Genomic DNA, 22,943 nt, shown 5'->3' with positions numbered 1-22,943 from the left:
TGCTGCCTCTTTACGAGCATGTGCGTGCGTCTGTGTTTCTGCCCTTTCCCCGTCCGCTTCTGACCCAATCCCACAGAATCAAGTTCCCGACAAGGCCCGGCGCATCCTGGAGCGGCTCGTTAACCAATTCACCAATTCTGGTCGATACTGGAAGACCTACATAGAGGCAGAGGTTACTATCTTTTTACATTTATTTTTATTTTTAATTTCTTTACCAGTGTTATCACTTGAGGGTAAAGCTATAAATGCACAATGCATATAACATTGCTTTTAACAAAAAAACGCCATATATTTAAATTATTATTTGTACATTGGCTTTGTAATTATGCGTTTTCGGACGCTTTATTTGCATCGTGCTGCCTTGCTGTTGCAACACCGCAGTGTTGTAGCGAAAATGACAATTTCGTCAAGTTTTTTGTTTGTTTACACATTGCAAAACTAAAATAAACTGACAGTTATTTTACGTTCGTGGAATGCAGGTTGCCGATACTGGCAATGTTTTTTTTTACATTGCAATTTTAACCAATTTTCCCTCCCCTATTGTAAACGCAGGTATTATAAAAAAAACACAGTCACCCACAGCCGCGTTAAGCCGTGGGCCAAAAGAGATAATGTACGACCGTGCCGTTTGGCTACGTACTTTCAGATTCACTCGTGTGAGTATCTTCAACATATTCCCCTTCCAGCGTTTTCTTGCACTGCGGCGGAGACAGCGGCGCTGCGTTTTTTTTGTTGCCGCTGAGTCTGCAAGAAAACCTGGTCTGCCGTGCCAAAAAATAGGAATCCTCACGTTTTTAATTCATACGGTTAGCGTGAAAAACGGTGAAGTAATATCAAATTGTGTGAATATTCTTCAAATCGCCCGAACAAAATATTATACCCTTGTAAAGAAACTGTAATGTTTACCAAATAAGAGAAAATATGGTATGTTGTCGGTGATTGGGTTTAGCGATATATATTTATATTATTATTTTTAAACAATCATACGTGGTGGGTATTGAAAATACTTTTTTTTATATATATCAAGCAATCATATTGCAAAGAAATGTTTGTTGCATGTTGGAGTTGCAACAACATTAAAATGTGTATATTAACGTCTGGCTGTGTGGCCCTGACTTTTATTCACTTGTGGTTGTCTGAATTTCCTGACTCCTGTGTCAATTTATTTTTGGGCTAAAGTGTCCTTTTATTTCTAATATATTTCAATAGTACATCTTATCCCACACAAGTGTTTCCTTGTCCTTGATACCCAGAGCGAGCTTTCGCCTCATGTTTATTTAAAGTGCAACTTTTATCTAATCTCTTAAACCATTTACGTTTGCTTCTAAAATATGTGCGTGTGTGTTATTTAGTGTGACAATGTCTAAATAACTGACTGTTTTGGAAAAATATTTGCTGTAGGTCACGTGATTGCGTTAAGACATGTTTTCGTTAATGCATTCGGTTTGCTCAGGTCAGTGATGCATATAACAGGGTTATATGCTGCCGATAGCCATCGTGAATTGAGGGTTATTTGTAGATCATGTTATTAAGTCTATTTATTTTTATACCATTTTATGTAGAGTTAGTATCTTTTAAACTTTTGTCTCGTGTATGTGTGAACACGTTTGTGTTTTGCAGTATTTTGCAGATACAATATTACGTGCGCCTATTGGTGTGTGTGTGTGTGTTTGGGCTTTTGTATGTTTGTGCATGCAATCATGAGTGAAGAGCGGTATGTGAATGGGCATGCACAATTGAATGAATATGAGTGTACATGTGTGTATGCATGATGGATGTTGTCTGCAAATATATGTACTTGGGTATGGCAATGGATGCATGTATGAATAAGATTGCGTTTGAAAATACACTGGTGTGTGTGCGGTGCGCATAGTATGTAGAATAATGTATGAGCGTGTGTCATGGTCACAATCTTAATTTAAATTGCATCCAAACACAGAAACGTATCAACACGCTTCACAGCAAAGTTGAAGAGTTTAGTGAGTGAGTTTGGATGAATGAAAATACATAAAAACAGCAATGAACATGAATAAAAATGTGCGTGTGCATGCGCCAGTGCGAGGTTTCGGTCGTGGCAAACGAAGTGGCATGGTCATGTGCGAATCGTTGCGTGTGCTTGTGAAACTGCACTTGCATGTACGTGGCCTGCGTGCATGCTGTTAAATGCACTTGCGTGTGGCAGTATAACAGGGGTATGTTGTAGAGTGTAATTGCGCATATTCATGCGCTCACAGCCAACACCGGTGACGATTAACTGAACTGGTCTTGGGCCTCCACTAGGTCGACTAAGCCTCAAATGAGTACCTGGTATGGTGTATAAATAACACCACTGGGAAGACAAAGGCGACTGGGCGTGGTGCTGACCACCCACCCCCTCGTGTACCGTACCAGCCTTCATTGGTGCTCGCTAACAAGCAGTTAACATCGCGCCATGGTGGCGAGATGTTATTGCCTCGCCTGGTATGCAGGAGTATGTTCGATCCTGACACTGACGCCTTTATATTTGGAGGTTGCATGTTCTCCCCATGGTCATGTGTTTTTTTCCGGGTCCTCTGGTTTTTCCCTCCGCATTTAGAAACATGCGTTTAGAGTATGTGGCTGCTGTACATGTCCACATGATAAGCCACTTTGTTGAGCTATCATGTGGCCAGGTCGCTTCTGAAAAAGTTAGTTTAGTTTACGTGCCCCAACAGTCTGTTAAGGCTATACGGGGATCTTTGTGTGTGTGTGCATAAATTTGTATGTGTGGAAGTGTGGATGTATGCACTCATGTATGTATGGATACAGACACTTTTTGTGGTTGTGTGTTCATGCACCTGCACAGGAATGGCTGTGACTACGATTGGGAACTTTCAGTGATACTGTTTGTGTGCGCCCATTTGTAATGTGATGGTGAGGTAATGCAGAGAAATAAAAATAACACCGTGGAAATTACTACCCAGTGGCAGATAAGTAAACTCAAAGCTCGATATTTTTTTTATCTAGGCCACAGATCTGAGATATAAACAGGTTCTCTGAAACTTTGCAAGTCTGCTGGTCCGAGTTGGTCTCGGGCTCTTTATGAAGGAACGTGCAGACAAAGCTTTGAGGGCTATTTGGCGTGCTAATGTGAAGCTAACCATCCCCCCCCCCCTCTTTTGTGCCTCTAAAACAGAGTTCTGAAGCTTTATCAGCTATTTATCTTTGTAGGCTATTGCACAAAGGCCCCGTGATGTCACTTGTCTGTCTGCCCACATTATTGACATGTGGCTGTTAGGGTCTAAAGTGCAGTCTGGGATGGTAGGTGGTGCACCTACCTGGTACATTTGAGGGTGCAATGAGGAAACAATGAAATTTCAATGCAAAGTAAAATGCAAATTCAACTCGAGTGACATCCGCCTTCAGAATTTGTCCGGGGAAATTCGAGAAAATGCTTGGATCTAGATCGAATTCAACTAATTCATAATAAAAGCCGGTCTTCGCCAGGCACAAGTTTAAATATATAATTTGCCTGATATGATTTTTTACCATTTTTATCTACGATCAGACACTAACAACTACTCCAATTTTCTTTATTTTTTTGCCAGAAAAAAACGATTGACGACTTTATTCAAACTTATATTTAATGATGTACCCATCAGAAACCGCTAAATTTAAAGATACAATTTTTGTATTAGAACAAAAATGAATTAACTTGATTCTCTGATGGGGAGCTCTTATCTTCAACCGTATTCTAATTTTTCCGATATGAACATAAAATACGTATTTTAGCGTTCAAAACCGCTTGAATCCGAAATATCTCAAGAACAATAAAAGATAGAACAATGGTTCTCACTTTAATTTAATTTTGCTGTTTAACGCTCTATCAAACGAAAAAAAACGCAATCATATACTTTGAACGGTTTCTGAATGACATGCACAAGCATGTTTATGGGGCACTTAAAATCGAGATTTTGGGGCCTTAAAATAAAAAATCTCGGATTTTTAGATTTTCTTCCAGTTTGCATCCTAAAAGCTACATATGTACCAAATTTCTGTTTTGTACCTCGTTCGGAAGTACCCGAGAGGTTTGTGAGACATACAGATGAAGGTCTTTATTTATACAAAAACTCAAGGGCCTCCGAAAAAAATTTGACCATGTCTTTTTTTGATTGTAGGATAAATAATTTAAAATAAAAAATTTTCTACCATATGTGACTTTACCAAAAGAACCAAAGAGTATGGATTCCTGCAGTCACGAAAGCTTCAAATTAGCAAAGATATCTTGAATAAATATATTTATATAACAGGGATATGCATACTGTATATACAGCGACAGTCATGTCAATGTCAGTCGGTTTTTTTCATAAGGTGTGAGACATTCACACTGGAGATTAACTTTGAGCGATTTTTTTCATTGCAAAATTAGCAAATAACAACGTCAAATTGTGCTTTCCGTACAATGTTATTCTCGATAGAGAGTAGCAGTGCAAGGGGGAAGACGAGGCGTTTTTGTTATACGCGTGAAACAAGCGAGTGACAGCGCCAGTAGTAACATTGGTGGGGGTGGGGGGCAGCAGTCCCAACTGTAGAAACGAGTGTTTTAAAGTTAATCTTATTTAGGTCAATTTATTAACCTCAACTGTGACAGGCCTGTTGAGATTGTAAAATTGGGGGAGAATGTTTTGGCAACTGCACCACCATGAATTTATTCCAGAAGCTGCCAGGTTACGTGGCTGCTTTGTTGATTTAAATTCTATTAACTCACTGACGCAGCCATGGATCTCATGTTCTGACTGGGAAATGTATAGGTACAAGAAGCCGGGGAAACACAGCAAATTAAATATCTTGAGCAATTTGAATAATTGGATGCAACTCGGAGCATTTGATAGAAGTATTTTGAGTAAATATCGTGGAGAGAGCTCAAGGGAAGGAAGGCCACGATCGCCGACGAAAGGACACGGCACGTGTAGAGAGGAGGCTGCTGTATCTTTGTTAGATGGGGGGGGGGGGGTACTAACTTTTAGACTTTCATCACAGTACATTATACGCAAATGATGTACGCTTTGTACCACTGTCACGACTACAGTGTCTCGGGTTTAAAGTTTCCCAAGCCGTATCGTCGCAAAATTACGTCAGCATGACTCCTTTTAAGTCGGCGTGCACGAGCAGCGTTCTCTTTTCTGCGTGACTGCGAACGCCGTCCACTTTGACTCATCTTGAGCCGTATGTCCTCGTGTTTCTCTTTTAGCTCGCCGTTTGTAATCCATGTGATCCCTAAAACATTTCTTATTGTTTAAACATTTCTAATTAACATCCAAATTGTGAAAATTGATAGGCTTACAATCTCTACCATCGCTCTCTGCACATCACTTGCCCTGCGCCCAGTCTCACTCTCTCGCTCTTTTCCTGCTCCCCTTCACTGGAACCAACTCCCACTGGAGCACGTGAAACAATCACCTTCACTATAACCGGCTTCCATTCCTCCATTCAAACAACCCCCATCATCTCTTCTCCCTTGCCCAGCTAACTGTTAGCCTCTAGCTACGACCAGGTTTACCCCAAACCCTATCGCTACCCCAACGCCTACCACAACCCCTATCACTACCCCTATCACTACCCCAACCCCTCCTTAACCTTCACCGGTCCTCACTGTCATAACCATAACTACACCACTTTTTACACTCCCACTCTTTATTTTAACAACTGTCACCTTACGTACAATGTTATAATTGTTCTTCTTGGTTCTTTCGGTAAAGTCACGTAGAATGGAAATAATAAAATAATAAAAACAAAACATAATAAAATACAATTCTCACGACGTTTCGGCCACAACACAAGCAGCAGTCCTTATGTTTTATTTTTTTACATTTTATTATTTCCCTTCTACGTGACTTTACCGAAAGAACCAAGAAGATGAATCCCTGCAGTCACGAAAGCTTTAAATCGAAAAGTTATAATTGTTCTAAAGCACTGTGGATTAAGGTGCGATATAATGAGATGAGATCAAATGGTCGGGCTCTCTTTATTGGCGTTTAGAAACTTCTAGTCCAATATGTCAGCTCGAGCGTAGTCTTCATCAACAATTCTTGGCGTCTGCAAATGTGGGAGCATACTAGTGTATAACGCCTCTCATCCACAAGGATGTGACGGGAGGGTGTCAGTGGTAAGATCATTTACAGATAGGAATCCTTGTATTGGAGGACAAATCTTTGATGGCCATTGCTTCCTCGTTATGGGAGTCTACGCCCTGTAGTGAGTGATGTGACACCAGTCCCCAATTGTCAAGGCAAATTTGGCCAAGCCTCGTGATGTGTTTGGCGTAATGCATTTTAATAGGAAAAGCCAATTACCGGGCAATGTCACTTGAGGGATGACTGTTCATGTTTAATTTAATTATATTTTCCAATTTAAACAAACAATTACTATTTGCTGGATAATGACACAAGAAGGCATGGAATATCTCTGGTTCGGAGTACATGCAGTCTGAATAGAATTTGTAATGTTTGCGTTATCTCTTCTGCAAAGATATGCGGCAGGCATATAGTGAAAAAGCAAGCACCTCACTCTTGGCGAATATAACCCAATTGCGATTTGTAGTCTACCTCTTAACTCAAGCGACATTGGAGTTGAACCATCAACTGGCCTATCACTTGCTTTCTAATCACAACTGGCAAAAGCAAAATATGATAATTGTTTTTTTACCCTTTTATCTGGCAACAAAACTGACACTTTTTTACAAGGAGTCATGTTTGCATTGACCACAATACCTGCGGTCGGATTGCAAACAAAAAACACAACTCTAATAATGTATGCACTGTCCTTGAGGAATTGATTGGTCCACACCCGAGATAGCTTTTCTAGTCTCCATGGTGTTGGACCAGATGGAAGTCTAACCAAATTAAAATGCAAAATTATTGAAAGCCTCTCTTCGGGACACTTGTTTTAAATACTAAGAAACGTGTGCGGGCTTTATCTGCCTTTTAAATGTTTAGGGTGCGACTTGTTTGAGGCAGGTTACAACTTTACATTTTGCGAAGCCAATCAAGCTCCGGGCCATCATTTATTTATGGTGGCCAAACTTTGCGCATTTTCTTAGTTTTGTTCATAAGCAAAGACTACTCCCAGTTACGTTTGCGAAAAGGTCAGCTTTGCCAACCCCTTCTGTAACTACGAGAATTAAATTAATCCACCATTGTCTACATGAATAGGACTAATGTCATTCACAGAATACACTTAAATCCACAATTCATTCCATTGTTTGCAATTTGGCTGTTTAATCCGGGGAATTTGTAGATGAGTAGATGACTGCACACATGGAGCTATATTTGCATCTTTTTTTTTATGGCCAAAACATTTTGCCTATGCGTTTTTCTCCGTTGAGAATAAGCATTGGTACGTTTTATCTTCAGGCCAAAAATATGGCGAAAACATTTGGCAACGTGTTGAGTCAAGCTTGTACTGTGTTACTCCTCGAGTATCAATGCTATTCTGTGAATGGTTATGATTTCAAGGTTATGTATTTTTTTTAAAAAGGAAACAGGTTCATAGTGCTGTTATACCAGTAAAACAGGAACACAGTCCTGTTATCTTGGCAACAATACAAGCCGGATTAGCAAGAACGTATTTCTTTTTAGCACTTTGCTTTCATGGTGGTAATTGTTCCTGCTCTCGCGTGCAGGTAAGGGGCTATAAAGGTTCATGTCAGGATTTTTAAAAGTCACCATTTTTGTTAACTTGCACATTTTTTTTTAGGATACGCGCAATTTGTGCGGCATTTACGCACGATGATCGGTTTCCATAGCCTCTGCGATTTTTTTTAATGATGCGTGCTTCGAGCTGCACTTCAGAATCGTGTATTTCGAATTTGCGTAAAATATTGGGTTCACGTGACCTGCAGCTTCCAGAGGTGCTACGATGTGCCATGGTGTAAAATAAATAATTGATTCTTGAATCGTGACGGTTAATTCATTTGCAAGTGGAGAGGGGGCCAGGGGCTGATGGGTACAGGCCTGTTTCCTGGGTTATAGCCAGCGATAATGTTTTGCATTCACCAAAATAGCGAGAGAAGCATGTATGGATGTTGAACTTCTTTCGCAACGCACGTTAGACAACCGTGATAATCGGAGGTGCGGGGAGTTTTATAAGCAATCGTGTAATATAATATTTCACATCTTACTGCAGGACGCAAACGCGAAAACGGACAAGTCTTGACGTGGCCTTATCCAAGCAATCAACTACGAATCATAACTTTGATGCGAAATCCCACGCTATAAAAGTCTTCCTGACAACTACAGTTGTAATCTCAGGACTGACGGATTAAAGATGTTCAGGAAATATCGTGCTCCATGTGGGATAGGGGCCATCCATTTAGTACGCACGCATGGAGGGGGGAGGGGGTTAACCCAAATGCGTACGCTTGCGTATCGGAGGTCTACTGACAATGTGCGTACGCATCGGAAACGGGGGTGGGGGGGGGGTGAAGCCTCGAAAATGCAGCCGGCGGTGGACTATCTGCTTAAACACGTTAATATTATTAATCATTGATCGTTTCTGCGTGGATTACATATCGGCCATTCTATAGTATTCCGGGGGGGAGGGGGGTGCGTCAGGCGTACGTACGCAGGTGGGGGTGTAGAAAGTACGCGTGCGTACAGGGAGGGCGGGAGGGGTCAAGTTTCGACAGATTTTTGCGTACCTACGAAATGGATGGCCCCCATCTTGCGTGCAAGAATAATTGCCGTGGGTAACGGGATATAAACATCACCTTTTTACTATCGCCAAGTTAAAACTGCGATTGGATCGGCGTTTCTATACTTCCGTGGCGACGGCTAATTGGGTTCACCATGAAGTGCAATTTGACCACCGGTCCGACGTGTGGTTTGTTTTCATCCCAGTTTTTAAAAATGCAAGTAAAAAAAAGTAATTTTACATTGGCCACTTTTTATTTCACACGAGGGGAACAGCTCTCGTTTCGTCTCAGGGGAGAACCGGTGGAGCAGTCATTATTGCTCCGCTCTGCAGCGCCACGGAGCGGAAACATATTCTCTCGGGGCCCCCTTTATGGTCGCCTTTACACTTTAACACGCAGGCTTTCACGACCAATGTCCTTAATCAAGTTTTTTTGTGTTAGATTGCATAAATAAAAATGTGTCGTGAAACCATAACCCAGCCAATAATAGGTACTTCCATTTTCTCAGCTGTACGCGATCCATTGTAGCTTCTGTGACAAGATTAACCCCCCTCAGGTTCATCGCACCTGAAAGGCTCACAGTGATGACATCACCTTTACCCCCCTATTTAAGACCGATACGGGATGAGGTTGTTGTAATCACCAGAGAAAAGTCATACTCTGTAAACGTTGTGGGTTTACTCTCCCAACATCAGTGTGCTGTACGAGTAACTCATTTGCACGTTTTGTTTACGTGACGAACCTTACTAATCGGCTGGTGGCGGGTTTAACGACACATTTACACGGTCGAACAAAAAAAAAACTTTTGTTGCCTTTACGCTGCCTGATGGTGTCTTAAAGATGCCATCCGTTGGTTGCGTAAAGGGCTGCTCCAAGCTCCAGGATTGGTCACGCAACCCAATCGCTCTCGACATCGCGCAACTTTGTTGGCTGCAACTGCACTGTCGTGTGTTTTTGCCGTGCCCCTCACAACCAACTCCTGCCCTCTTTCTGGTTAGCTAGCTACCGCCCCCCCCCCCTCCCACTTGCATCAGGATTGTAACAACCGTATTTCGCCAAGTGTCACATGGTTTTGAGTATGCTTGCAGTTAGTCTCGTCTCTACTTTGAGCAACCCAATTGCGCAACTGATCGCTTAACTGGTTTTAGAGATGCCCACACGTGAGAGCGATTCAGTTGCCTGCAACCAAGTTGCGCAATCGATTGCTCAACCAGTCGTCGAGACGCCCAGTCACGAGAGCGATTCAGTTGCTTGCAACCCCAGTTGCTTGCAACTCCAGTTCCTTGCAACTGTTTGCTCGGGTGTGATTGCTCTACCTTCAGGAAAGCCCACCCCACACTTGGCGCAGAGCAACTGTTGCCAGCAGTGTTGCTTTGTCGTCGCTCGACATCGCTCTGCGTACCGTCGCGCTCAACCGCACCGATCGTCGGTCGACGAGCCAGTCGCGAATTACTATGGCATTGTGTGGCTCTGGCTCAACCACCCTGGCCATGTATCTCATTCCATCGGACGGCTACTGCATGAAGTTAACGCTGCCCTCGCTTAGCCGGCACCGGAGGCTTCTTCGTTAACCGAGGAGGAGCTGGTTTGCAAACGAGAATTTGTCTGCGGTGCGACGTAAAGATTGCGCCGATCGCGCTGTTAACGGGACGTTTGGGAGGAGAGTCGGGCAGGGACGTTGGCGCATTGGTTCATAAAGGCCGCGCTGTGAAATTCGATTTTAGCACTTGTGTCAAATCTGGTTTTTCTTAAGTGGTCATTGACACGCTCGGCATCTGCATGTACGTATGTTGAACTCCTTTCGCGCCGTGCGTAGCCAACCGCAGCGTGTCGGCGACCGACCGTACGAACAACCCGGCGTCATGGGTTTAGGTTCATGGCCACGGTTAACATCAGTGGGCGAAAGGTATCTGAACGGGTCCTCTTGGCTCTTCCTTCACGTTCAACCTGTGTTGGCTAGCGCAGTGAAGTATGGGCAAACATCTTCCATGACCGGCGTACAAAGGGGGGAGGCCTTCATTCAGCACTGGGTGGAAAAAGGGGGTGTACATTTTTCTAAGTACCGCAACTCTACAGCGTATCAGGCAAAGGCCTACGTTGCCAAACCCGTGTCGTTGAATGTAGCCGTGCAATAGTTGTAGTGGAAAGGCAACACAAACATACATTAAGGATCTTTGTTAAAGATGTCAAAAAACACGTCAATAACGACACGCGAGGTCTCTGGCCTTTGGTGTGCTCTGAAGGAGGCTCGTTACCCGAAACGGCACCTGTTGTGTAGTGTTCCTTTTTAGGGCAGCGTGGTTTGACGAATGTGTCGGCAGTGTTTTTAACACGAGGAATGAGATCTCCGTCGATTTCGCTCTGTCGGCTACATCCTTCCGCGCGCTCGTATCGCGTTACACTGACATCACGCACGCCACGTCTTCCTCTCGGCTGTTCAAACAAAACGTGGCTTTGGGGGGGAAAGAGAAACGGTCACATTTCAAATCTCGTCTTAGATTGCATTATCTTTTCCATAACCCTTGAAAATGTAGTTTGATTGGTTGTATATAGTGTAAGTTCAATTTGTGTCTCTGGGGGTGCCGTGGTGGCGAGATGTTAACTGCCTCGCCTAGTATACAGGAGGACGTGGTTTTGATCCCGACGCTGACGCCTGCTCTATATTTGTAGTGTTTATGTCTCTCTCCTCGTGGCCGCGTGGATTTTTTTCCGGTGTCTCCGGTTTTTCCCTCCACATTTAGAATCAACATCGCGTGTTTAGAGTATTATTTGGCTAAAATATTATTTGGCTGCTATAAATTTCCACGTGATAAGCCAATTCATTGAGCCGTCAATTGTGATAGCCAGGTCGCTTCTGAACATAAAAATGGTTTAGTAGTTTAGTTTATTCTTTGGTGAAACCTGACTGGCACAATTTAATCACGCATTACACATCCATCACGACGCCTCACACTTGAGACAAGAAGTTGTTTTCTCAAGAGCTGACATGTTTCCTAAACAAATCGGAATATATTTTTGTACTTTATATACATGTAAGATGCCGTCTAGTGGCATCATAACGGAAAATAAAATTAATGATAATGGTGATTAAAACTGTTTCATAATTCAGCCACTTTGTCAGTCCACTGCTCTACGAAGACCTCCCCCACACCAATGCCAGTCATGGGAGTTGTTTTACCATACCTCGCCACGCTGGAAGCCAATGGCCAGATCAGATATCACTCGACGCTGACGGTGGGCTGAGCCAAGGAATGAACTCGGGTCGTCAGGTCCATGGAAGAGAAGTGTACGTACGTTGAACTTCCTTCGCACCCTGCGTGGACAACCGGGCTTAAACGGAGGCGGGGGAAGTCTGCGAACCGCAATGCTGCTGCTCGACTGGACGCGGAATAGCGCTCTTTAATTTCTATTTTCAGCGTGGTCTACACGCGTACGATGATTAGGAAGCTTGACGAGAATGGGACTTGATCATATATGTCCACCGAGTTGTTTGGTGTGCGATTGATTAATTTCAAGACTTGAATATATAAAGTGGACCTTTTTAACTCGGGAATAATACTGGCCACTGTTGTATTAAGCTATATATTGGTGTTTTCATATCCGTGTATATTTTGCTGGCGTACATAACATTACAGCTCGTGTGATGTGCAGCTAATGCATTCGTGAAACAAAACTGATGCTGACTTATTCATAGCACATCGGTGGCCCATTTTTGCATATATTACATAAATTAATACTTTCTTAAATGTCATGCGTTATGAAGAAGGCCCATTGCTCAAAACGTCGCCCATATACACTCATATTTATTTTTAGACCCGCCTTGTTGTTGACGAGTGTGTTGAGTTATTTCAGAAATGCTGTGAATCTCGACGGTTGATTTGCTCTATTGACGTTACGGCGTGTGAGTTTGTGCATACCTTTAAATAAATCTGCGTGAAAACCCCGTGACTTATTGTAGGTGCACGTTAATTGAATTCAGTTTGCGACGTTGCACGTGAAATGCGAGCGATGCGTGAGTCCCGAATCGAGCGATGCGTGAGTCCAGAATGTACCGTCGTGTTTGCGTTCATTTCATGTCGATTTCCCCTGATGTGTGTGTGTGCGTGCACGTGCGTCACCTTGTTTATTTGCCCGTACTGTGCTGCAGAAATGACTTTGCTATGCTTTTCCCCTCTTGTGCTGCGTTCCAGATAAAATCCAAACACTTTGACAGAGTAGAGAAGGTAAGCTGCGTGACAACCGTTGTGATGGGTCGGGGGGGGGGGATGCCCAGACCAAAGAGCTGTGAATTTCGCTGCTTTGTCGGTTCTTAACGCGACCGATCGTTGTTTTATTGGGGTTAACCTCGCTATGACTATAAATCCTGTCGAAGCCGGACTAATTAGAGTTATTTTCTGGCTACGGGGGATGTCCCGCATACTGGAAATAATAAAATGTAAAAAAATTACCGGATTAAAATGTAATTTACGCGTAATAACATCGCCGCGCATTTAATTATTACTTGATAGTGATTTCCTGCTCATCTCTGGCAGGGTTGAATCCAGTCTTCAACTTTGTCCAGAATGCCCTTGTGATTTAGATTCCTAAAGGTGTAACATCACATGAGCAGTTAAATTTCGATTTAAAGCTTTCGTGACTGCAGGGATTCATCTTGGTTCTTTCGGTAAAGTCACGTAGAAGGGAAGTAATAAAATAATAAAAATAAAACATAATAAAATAATTCTCACGACGTTTCGGCCACAACGCAAGCAGCCGTCCTCAGGTGAACGGCTGCTTGCGTTGTGGCCGAAACGTGAGAATTATTTTATTATGTTTTATTTTTATTATTTTATTCCCTTCTACGTGACTTTACTGAAAGAACCAAGAAGATCACATGAGCAGTGCGTGACAAAAATGGTTTCGGTAGTGAAAAGTGTCTGGTGCAGGCATTCTTTTGTCCACTACATTCAAACGTGAGCTTGTGGAGCGTATGTGTGTGTGTTAGTCTGCCTAGTGTTGTGTGCGCATGTGTGGCACAGTAGGGGGCACATGTGATGCATCGGGCCAGTCATCTCAGTGAGTCAACCCATGGCACCTGGGTCTGTCCCGTGACCTACCAGTGGGTGTTCGACACTTCGCGTGGTCTTAACGTGCACATATCCTGGCGCAAGCGACGTGATGACGTCGCCGCCACATCTTTTAGAATGGCGGCGGCGGTTGTTGTTGCGTGCGTGCGTGGTCAACAAATGCCTGCGACTGGACCACGCGCCGTGGTACCGCTCCCACCACGCTTTGTGGCCGGATCGAGTGGCACGCTCACCGACGGCGACCGTGCCCTCGCCGAGAAACGCTGCCCAACGCTAACGCTGGGGCTCCGCTATCTTGTGTGGAGCAGCTGTTCCAGCGATGTCTCATGAAGGTTCTGCACATCGATTTGTGGAAATGCTACCTCACCTACGTGCGCGACACCAAGGGAAAGCTGCCCAGTTTCAAGTGAGCCTCTCCGCCGGATTGTTTTCACGGTTTATTAAACTCGCTCCTGGCCCCACACACACCCTGTCTCCCGTACATCGTATCTTATCTAGGAATTTATATAGCGTGTTTGGTCAAAGCGCTTTACAAGAATTATAAATGGTGCGCTAGTTATTGGCTGTTGGGGAATAGGGATTGGGTTTGAGTGTTGGGGAGGGGAAGGGATGGCAAGGAAGAGGGTGATCATAGGCAAAGGGAGGGGCGAGGTTAGGAAGGGCAAGAGGAATGGGTGGCAAGGGAGGATGATGAAAGGGTGGGGCAAGGTTAGGAAGGGGAAACGGGAAGTTGGTTAAGGTTTTAACGATGCGGACAGGAAGTAGTAGAGGGATACGACACATGGCCATGGCACGACTTTCATTCTAGGAAGCCGTTGGGAGCTACGCACCGCAAAATCAAGATTGAAAACTTCTTTCTTTAGAACTACTTTTTGTATTTAGTTTGTTTTCCTTCCCCCGCACCTCTGCGATTAGCACGGTTGGCTACACACAGTGCGAAATAAGTTCAACACACTTTCGTACATTCGCGCTCATTCTATTTATCGTGCGTTGTGGTTGCCGCTGTAGGCTGGGTTCTTTCGCTCCACGTGTATCGGAGTGGTCGCGAGAGAGCCACTGAAATTGAAATGACGTGCCTTTTGGTGTCAAGTGACCACAACTCCCTTTTAGCCCAACAGCGAGCCTTAGCGTTAGAGCGGCGGTTCTCAAACTTTGTTTTGGCTCGTGGACACTCAGTCGAAGAAAACATTTCCACGGACCACCCAGCCACCCTCCACCCCTGGTGACAAAACGCATTCACTTTTCTAAATACCACTAGTACAAATTGATTCGTATTTACCGGAACTTATTTTTTAAAATATATATAACTCGGTTATAAGGTTTTTTTTTTAGCGGTGGCATCTAGATCTTAGGGTCAGGGTGGTTTGCCTAATGTAATTTAAAAATGAAACATCATAAGTAAAAATATTAATTTCGTGTCCGAAACAAAAGGGGTTATTAACGATTTTGCTATTGTCCGGATCAACCTGCGTTGACATCGCAGCCCCCGTGGACCCACCCGGAGGACCATCGCTGTCCACCCTGTGGTGCCCGGAGTCCACGCCTTGAGAACCATTGACCTAGAGAGATTGGCTTTCTAGTCACAGGATGAGCTCCGACGAATAGATGCAGCTCAGAGAACCCAGCGTCACAGAGCTGTTGTTTATACAGCAAGCTCGCCGCCACTGCGCTAGCCGGAAAGCACGCGCGGTTTGTGCCGCATCGCTTGCCGGACATTTGTGAAATAGACCTTTACAGCTCATCGGATTCCTCCAGGATAAATGTTCTGATTCTGATTTTTGCACGTAGACTTGAGACTGCGAACGCGATACCTTCGGGCACGGACGTTACAATTATTCTCCACCTCCCCGCCACCCCCCTCCCCCCTGCTCCCCTCCTCGCCTTAGAGAGAAGATGGCTCAGGCCTATGACTTTGCCCTGGACAAGATTGGAATGGACATCATGTCTTACCCAGTAAGGCACCCACCCACCCACCCCCCCCCACCCCCCCCCCCCCCCCCCCCCCACGGCTTATCGGTTGAAGTAAATTGTATAAATGTTACCGCATATCAAGATGCCGTGCAGGAAACAGCGCAGCCTCGCGTCGTTATAAATCGACATTCACTTGGCGTTATCATTGTGCTTGGACTGTAATTGCAAACCTGACGTTGATTCCAGTGTTTTAATGTTTCTCTTTTTTAGATCTGGGTTGACTACATCAGCTTCCTTAAGGGGGTGTAAGTACCTTTATGAAATATTATTTGCCAAGGTCCATCTATTCAAGCCTTTGGGTCTCTCTTGCAAGGCTGCTTAACATGGCACTCAAAGTGCACCTAGTCTGGCACAAGCTCAGCGGTTATGTAACCGCCACTTAAGTGACATGTGGTAGATGTTGTTCAAATAATTACACCACTTGTTTTGCACGTGTGTGAGGATTTACATACGGTTGGAAGTGGAAGTGCAGTAGATAGCGCACTGCACTGCGATCCCGGCACCCCGAGTTCGAGTCCCGGCCGTGGCTCACATCAGGGGTTATTTTCTGAACCGGTCTTGGGCCTCCTCTAGGTCGATTCAGCCTCGCCTGAGTACCTGACACACGGTGCTGGAAACATCAGCACTGGGTCGGACAAAAGCGGCCGGGCGTGGTGTTGGCCACGCACCACCTCGTGCGCCGTGTCGGCCGAGGGGTCCCTAGGGTTCCCGCGAATCTGGGCGTCTGCCCTGGGTCCCGCGCCTTGGGGGGCCCCGTGCTTCGACGTCACGGTAGTGTCAAATGTAATACTTCCCGTTTAGTTTCAAAGCGTCGGCGGGGGGGGCGGCCCACACGCTATGATTTGTCCCAGGCTCCGCACCCCCCTCCCCTTTGGACGGCCCTGAGTGCCGACCTTAATCGGTGCTCGCTAACAGCGCTAACCCCGGGGCAGTCTCTGAAAGGCTTTTATCTTTGTGTAGGGAGGCGGTGGGCTCGTACGCGGAGAACCAGCGCATCACGGCCGTGCGCAGGGTCTACCAGCGTGGATGCGTCAACCCCATGATCAACATCGAGCACCTGTGGCGAGACTACAACAAATACGAGGAGGTGAGGCTTCGAGTGAGAGCATGTACGCACGTCGAGGTTTGCTCGCACCGTACGTAGCTGACCGCGCTAATCGGAGAGCAGATGCAGCGGCAAACCCTCCGCGTGTTAAGGGGCGCTGTGCCCGTCGAGACCACCAGCTGACTCATGTCATCCTGCCATCTCGCCCTCATCATCATCGGCAGCAGCAGCCACTATCTCATACCTGTCAACCCCTTATCAGTGCCTACCTTATTACTGACCAATTTAGACCTTATTAGTCACCATGTGCCCTTATAAATCCTGCAAAGCCCCATCACAAGGGAGCAACACAAATAAATAAACACATTTTCTTAGCCCGTATTGAAATGGCTGCACGCCGTATGGACCTGAAAACTCAATTTCCCGGTACAAGAATACGGGTAAACCGTATGGGTTGACAGGTATGTTATTTATCAACTGCTGGATGAAGGCCTGCCTCTGTCAGTACCATCCTTCATGGTCCCACAATGCAGCAGTGCGTCTCGCTTTTGAACACGAGCTGATCACATTGCTTAAACTAAAAACTAATCAAATTTTTCATTGTAGCAGGTAAGGCTCACTGAGCTATACAGCCCTTTTTCAGAAGTGACCTGGCCACAAATGATAGCTCAACAAGTTGCTTATCACGTGGGCATTTATAGCAGCCAAATACTCTAAACGCATGTTTCTAAATGTGGAGGTAAAAACCAGAGGACCGGGAGAAAAATCCACATGACCATGGGGAGAGAGGCACGCAAACTCCAATTACACAGCAGGCGTCAGGGTTGGGATCAAACCCACGACCTCCTGTATACCAGGTGAGGTAGTTAACATCTCCTAGCCACCGTGATGATGATGATAGAGAGACACACAAACTCCAAATATACAGCAGGCGTTAGGGTCGGGATCGAACCCACGACCTCCTGCACACCAGGCGAGGCAGTTAACATCTCCTAGCCACCGTGATGATGATGATAGAGAGACACACAAACTCAAAATATACAGCAGGCGTTAGGGTCGGGATCGAACCCACGACCTCCTGCACACCAGGTGAGGTAGTTAACATCTCCTAGCCACCGTGGCGCCCATCCCCTGGGGTGTAGTCTTCACTCGATGTGTTAGCTGCCATTGGCTGTCACCAGTCTCATCCGTTGGGCATCATTCTGTCTGGCGGTGTGTGCTGCCCGATTCTACCGACTTTTTCTCAACAGTCAACATGATACCTCGGACTTGCATTTGTCTGTCAGAGTGTAAGTTTCCTTCCTGTTTCTCTCCATGCTTCTCTACATACTCTTCAGCTCTTGTTACGTACGTATGTATGTTGAACTTCTTTCGCACCATACGTAGCCAACCTTGCTAATCGGAGGTGCGGGGGAAGGACGTTGTTCAGAGTCTTGGAAGCTTGTATCTGAGCCGGGTACTGTTTGACGATCGTGCGTTTGTGTTCTTTGCGCAGGGCATTAACGTGCACCTTGCCAAGAAGATGATCGAGGATCGGAGCCGAGATTACACGAACGCACGCCGCGTCGCCAAGGTGGGTCTGGGGGTATATTGTAAACATTTATCGAAGTAATAAACCTACAAATCTACAATGCATGGAACTTTCTGGCCATAATGCCGGCGAGTGTTGATCATGTGGTGGTCACCGACATGCTCCGGGTATGGTACAGATAAGCTGTCACCTCTACCTTACCCGGAGCGTGTCGATAGTCCCCTATGAGAAACAGACTTTAACCTGAGTACTAAAAGCTAGTTTTTTTAGTTGTCTTTACATCGCTGCTGTCGCCGCATTCATTAATCGATTACAACTCTCTGGCATCGCTGCTGCCGCTGCACGTTTTGCATACGTGCGTGCGTTTCTGTGCGTGCGTGTGTGTGTGCGTGCTTTTCCCCCCGCGACCAGGAGTACGAGACCGTGACCAAGGGGCTGGACAGGAACGCGCCGTCGGTGCCGCCCCAGAACACGCCGCAGGAGGCGCACCAGGTGGAGCTGTGGAAGCGCTACATCCAGTGGGAGAAGGGCAACCCCCTGCGCACCGAGGACCAGACGCTGCTCACCAAGCGCGGTGAGGGAGGCTGCTAAACTAAACTACTCAACTAAACTATTTTTGTGTTACCAGGTAAGGCCCACCACTGGGCTGTATAGTAGCTCTTCTTCAGGAAGAAACCTGGCTGTCACTAATGATAGCTCAAGGAAGTGGCTTATCGTCACGTGGAAATGTGTATAGCAGCCCAAATACTCTAAACGCCTGGTGATGTTGATTGGAAATACTCCAGGGAAGAGCAGTCATCACACAGTTAATAGATGAAAACATGTTACTTGCAAGTCTGGGATTAGAACCAGTATTGCTGGCTCATTTTTACGTGGCCTGGAAATTGTGTTTTGATTTCCGTTTCTGGAGTTTATTTTCCACCGCTGTGGGGGTGCGACCTGTGGTGAGCCCGCGTATAGCCCACGAACTGCGGATGGCCGTGTCCTCTCGTGTTGCGTGTGTGCACCCATGTGTGTGTGTGTCCGTATGTGCGTGCGTGTGTAGTGGTTAGCACGCTGCGCTACAAACCTAGCGCCCCAAGTCTATTCCCGCTCACGGCCAACACACCAGTGATGATTATCTTTACCGGTCTTGGGCTTCCCCTAGGTCGACTCAGCCTCAAGCGAGCACCTGGTGCAGTGTGTAAACATCGCCACTGAGGATACAAAGGCGGCCAGGCGTAGTGCTGGCCACCCCACCCCCTCATGTGCCGTTCCGGCCTTCATAGATGCTTGCTAACAGCACTTGTCCCAACAGTTTGTTAAGGCTACACGTGGGGGGGTCTTTGTTTGTTTTGTGTGCAGTGATGTTTGCATACGAGCAGTGCCTGCTGGTGCTCGGCCACCACCCCGACATCTGGTACGAAGCGGCGCAATACCTGGAGCACTCAAGCAAGCTTCTCGCGGAGAAGGGGGTAAGGGGCCTGTCTACGTGACACAACCTAAACCACCAGAACGATGGCCGCCATTCGTCACTAAGTGGCGGCGACGTCGCCGCGGCACTTGTGCCAAGCTAGGTGCACTTTGAGGCGATCGCGTGAAGTGGCGATGGCTCGCTGGCAGGAGGTCACGGGACAGACCCAGGTGCCGTGGGTTGACTGACTGAGATGACTGGCCGATGCGTTATCTGTGCCCGCTACTGTGCCAACTTTTTCTGTGTTTTAGCCGCCCGGCGCTCTGTTCGTTGTGAGCGTCGCTCCTCTGCCGTATTACTGGAGGGGGGGTGACTGCCTCCATCTGCCCAGTAGCATCCTTCACGCACACAGACGGACTTTTGGCCTGTATATACTGAGGGCGCGCGTAGCAAGCAACAATCAAGGTCTTACTTCCCCGTGCCAGTAAAATATCTGTTTTTTATATCAGTGCACCCTTAGCTTCTACCTTTTTGGGTTTCATCAGCATGGTGTAGCTGTACACAGAAAGTTTACAGGCAGATGCACGTCCATTGCATTTACCTCGGCAATCCGTCGTCTGGAACGATGTAGACTTGTACATTGGCAGGCAAACACACGTGCACGCAACTTCTCCTCGCTTGCCCAAGTTTAACCGATTTCCCGCCACTTCTGTTTCCGCCTCAGGACATCAACAACTCGAAACTCTTCAGCGACGAGGCGGCCGCCATCTATGAGCGTGCCATCAGCACCCTGCTACGCAAAAACATGCTCCTCTACTTCGCGTACGCAGACTTCGAAGAGGTGTGTGTGTGTAGCGTAGGCAGTTAGTGTGCTGCACTACGAACCCGGCGACCCGGGTTCGATTCCCGCTCACGATCACCAACACCAGTGACGATGATATGAAACGGTCCTGGGCCTCCCCTAGGTCGACTCAGACTCAAATGAGTACCTGGTGCGGTGTGTAAAACATCACCACTGGGGAGACAAAGGCGGCAGGGCGTGGTGTTGGCCACCCACCCCCTGTATGCCGTGCCGGCCTTAATAGGTGCTACTCGCTAACAGCACTTGCCCCAACAGTCTGCTAAGGCTATCCGGGGGATCTTTGTGTTATCCGCAGTCTGACCGTTTGTTTTTCTTACCGGCAATTCCGATTGGCACGGTTGACTACGTACGGTGGGAAAGAAGTTTAACATGCATACATACTCATAATATTGGTCGCGAAAGCCTACGCGTTAAAATGCATACATACGTACAGGACACACCGCGGTTCAGCAGCCAACGTGCGCTCACGCTGCCTGGTTATTATTGCACGGCTTCAGCGGTTTGAATTGTGTCACCGCCCAATTGATGCCATTGGGAGGGTTATGTCTGTGGAATATCGCTGTTATGTCTGTGGGACATCACTGGGCAAATGTGTTGTGCGCTTAGAACGCACAATGAAGAGCCTGCTGCGTTGTTGACGATTGCTTCCTCCACCGGCATCTCTGAGCCCACAGTGGAGAGCGTCTGCTCAAATAGCCGAGGGGATGGCGCCCCCTACTGGGGCCTGGCTGGGGGGCGCCACGGTGGCTAGGAGATGTTAACTACCTCGCCTGGTATACAGGAGGTCGTGGGTTCGATCCCGACCCTGACGCCTGCTGGAAATTTGGAGTTTGCGTGTCTCTCTCTCTCTCATCATCATCACGGTGGCTAGGAGATGTTAACTACCTCGCCTGGTATACAGGAGGTCGTGGGTTCGATCCCGACCCTGACGCCTGCTGGAAATTTGGAGTTTGCGTGTCTCTCTCTCTCATCATCATCACGGTGGCTAGGAGATGTTAACTACCTCGCCTGGTATACAGGAGGGTCGTGGGTTCGATCCCGACCCTGAGGCCAAATGTGCTGAGGGTATGCCCCCTAAGTGGTCTGATGCGAGCGTGTGCGCCCACCTGCCCACCCGCCTCTGTTTCTCCCTCAGAGCCGCATGAAATACGAGAAGGTGCACAGCATTTACAGCCGCCTGGCCGCCGTGGAGGACATCGACCCCACGCTGGTGAGTTGTCGCCGATGCATTCTCACACACGAACACGCGGCCTGGTGGCTTGGGACCGGTGCTGCTTCCGTGTCAATAAAATACATCATCATCGCGATCCATGGCTAGATTGCCAATAGGTGTCCACTGCACTGAGATGTTAACTACCTCGCCTGGTATACAGGAGGTTGTGGGCTCGATATAGACCCTGACGCCTGTATAGTTGGAGTTTGCGTGTCTCTCTCTCGCCGTGGTCGCGTGGATTTTTCTCCGGGTCCTCCGGTTTTTCTCCACGTTTTGAATCAACGTCACGCGTTTAGAGTATTTGGCTGCTGCTATAAATGCCCACGTGATAAGCCACTTCATTGAGCTATCATATGTAATAGCCAGGTCGCTTCTGAAAAAAGAGCTACTATATAGCTCAGTGGTGGCCTTACCTGGTAAAATAAACAAAGTTTAGTATTTTTTTAGTCGCACGCATGTCATCTCTTGCCCCGGCGCTACACACGACGGTGTCTGCCCCCCACCCCCCCGCCCAGGTCTACATCCAGTACATGAAGTTTGCGCGGCGCGCGGAAGGCATCAAGGCGGGCCGCACCGTGTTTAAGAAGGCACGCGAGGACATGCGCACGCGGCACCACGTCTACGTGGCGGCCGCCCTCATGGAGTACTACTGCAGCAAGGCATGCTGGGGGAAAAAAAAAGGGTGGCGCCGGTCTCCTGGGATGTTTCAGAATCAAAAATCTGGTTTTGGATGATGGGTTTTCCACTTTTTCAGTGTTTTTCAACAGAAGGGGGTTGTTGTTGTTGGTTCGATTGAAAAACGAGTCGGCTCATTGAACAACGCAAATGTTCAAGCGAAAGAATGTTGGTGAATCGAATTGCGATCTTGAATGTTGACACTTCATCGGTTAGCGAGGGGGGAGGGAATGATTTGAAAGACCTATTTATAATCCTATACCTTCGACACCATTGTCCAACGATAGTGAACATTGTTAAATGTTAATTTTTTTTTACAGATGCCGTGAAAATATGTAAAAATATCAAATCAAGGAATCGATAATTTAATACATTAACACATCAAAACCATGATCTTCATATAAAGCATGCGAGTTAAATATGAAGTATAAATAAAATTTATACTTTTGCCAAAAACTATAATCACAGCAATAGTAGCAGCTTACAAAAAATTAATGAAACCTAATATCAGTGAAATAATCATATTGTACATTCAAC

The 22,943-nt window shown here is 46.4% G+C and overlaps 1 protein-coding gene across 1 annotated transcript in view; it reads left to right on the top strand.

Annotated features, from left to right (window-relative positions):
• The window catches only part of CSTF3 (cleavage stimulation factor subunit 3), a 51,977-nt gene that overhangs the window by 17,997 nt on the left and 11,037 nt on the right, over positions 1 to 22,943 (top strand). Inside the window, exons 3-14 of the mRNA XM_078607343.1 lie at positions 77 to 172; positions 12,841 to 12,873; positions 14,025 to 14,122; positions 15,603 to 15,669; positions 15,898 to 15,932; positions 16,648 to 16,774; positions 18,228 to 18,305; positions 18,675 to 18,837; positions 19,608 to 19,717; positions 20,381 to 20,497; positions 21,654 to 21,728; positions 22,247 to 22,390. Of these exons, the coding sequence (XP_078463469.1) occupies positions 77 to 172; positions 12,841 to 12,873; positions 14,025 to 14,122; positions 15,603 to 15,669; positions 15,898 to 15,932; positions 16,648 to 16,774; positions 18,228 to 18,305; positions 18,675 to 18,837; positions 19,608 to 19,717; positions 20,381 to 20,497; positions 21,654 to 21,728; positions 22,247 to 22,390 (1,143 nt within the window). The remainder of the gene's footprint in view (positions 1 to 76; positions 173 to 12,840; positions 12,874 to 14,024; positions 14,123 to 15,602; positions 15,670 to 15,897; positions 15,933 to 16,647; positions 16,775 to 18,227; positions 18,306 to 18,674; positions 18,838 to 19,607; positions 19,718 to 20,380; positions 20,498 to 21,653; positions 21,729 to 22,246; positions 22,391 to 22,943) is intronic.

Source organism: Lampetra planeri, chromosome 27 (genome assembly GCF_965212315.1).
Source record: "Lampetra planeri chromosome 27, kcLamPlan1.2.h2, whole genome shotgun sequence".
NCBI lineage: Eukaryota > Metazoa > Chordata > Hyperoartia > Petromyzontiformes > Petromyzontidae > Lampetra > Lampetra planeri.
The sequence above is the reverse complement of the archived record's forward strand: the minus strand, read 5'-3'. Positions and strand labels throughout refer to the sequence as shown.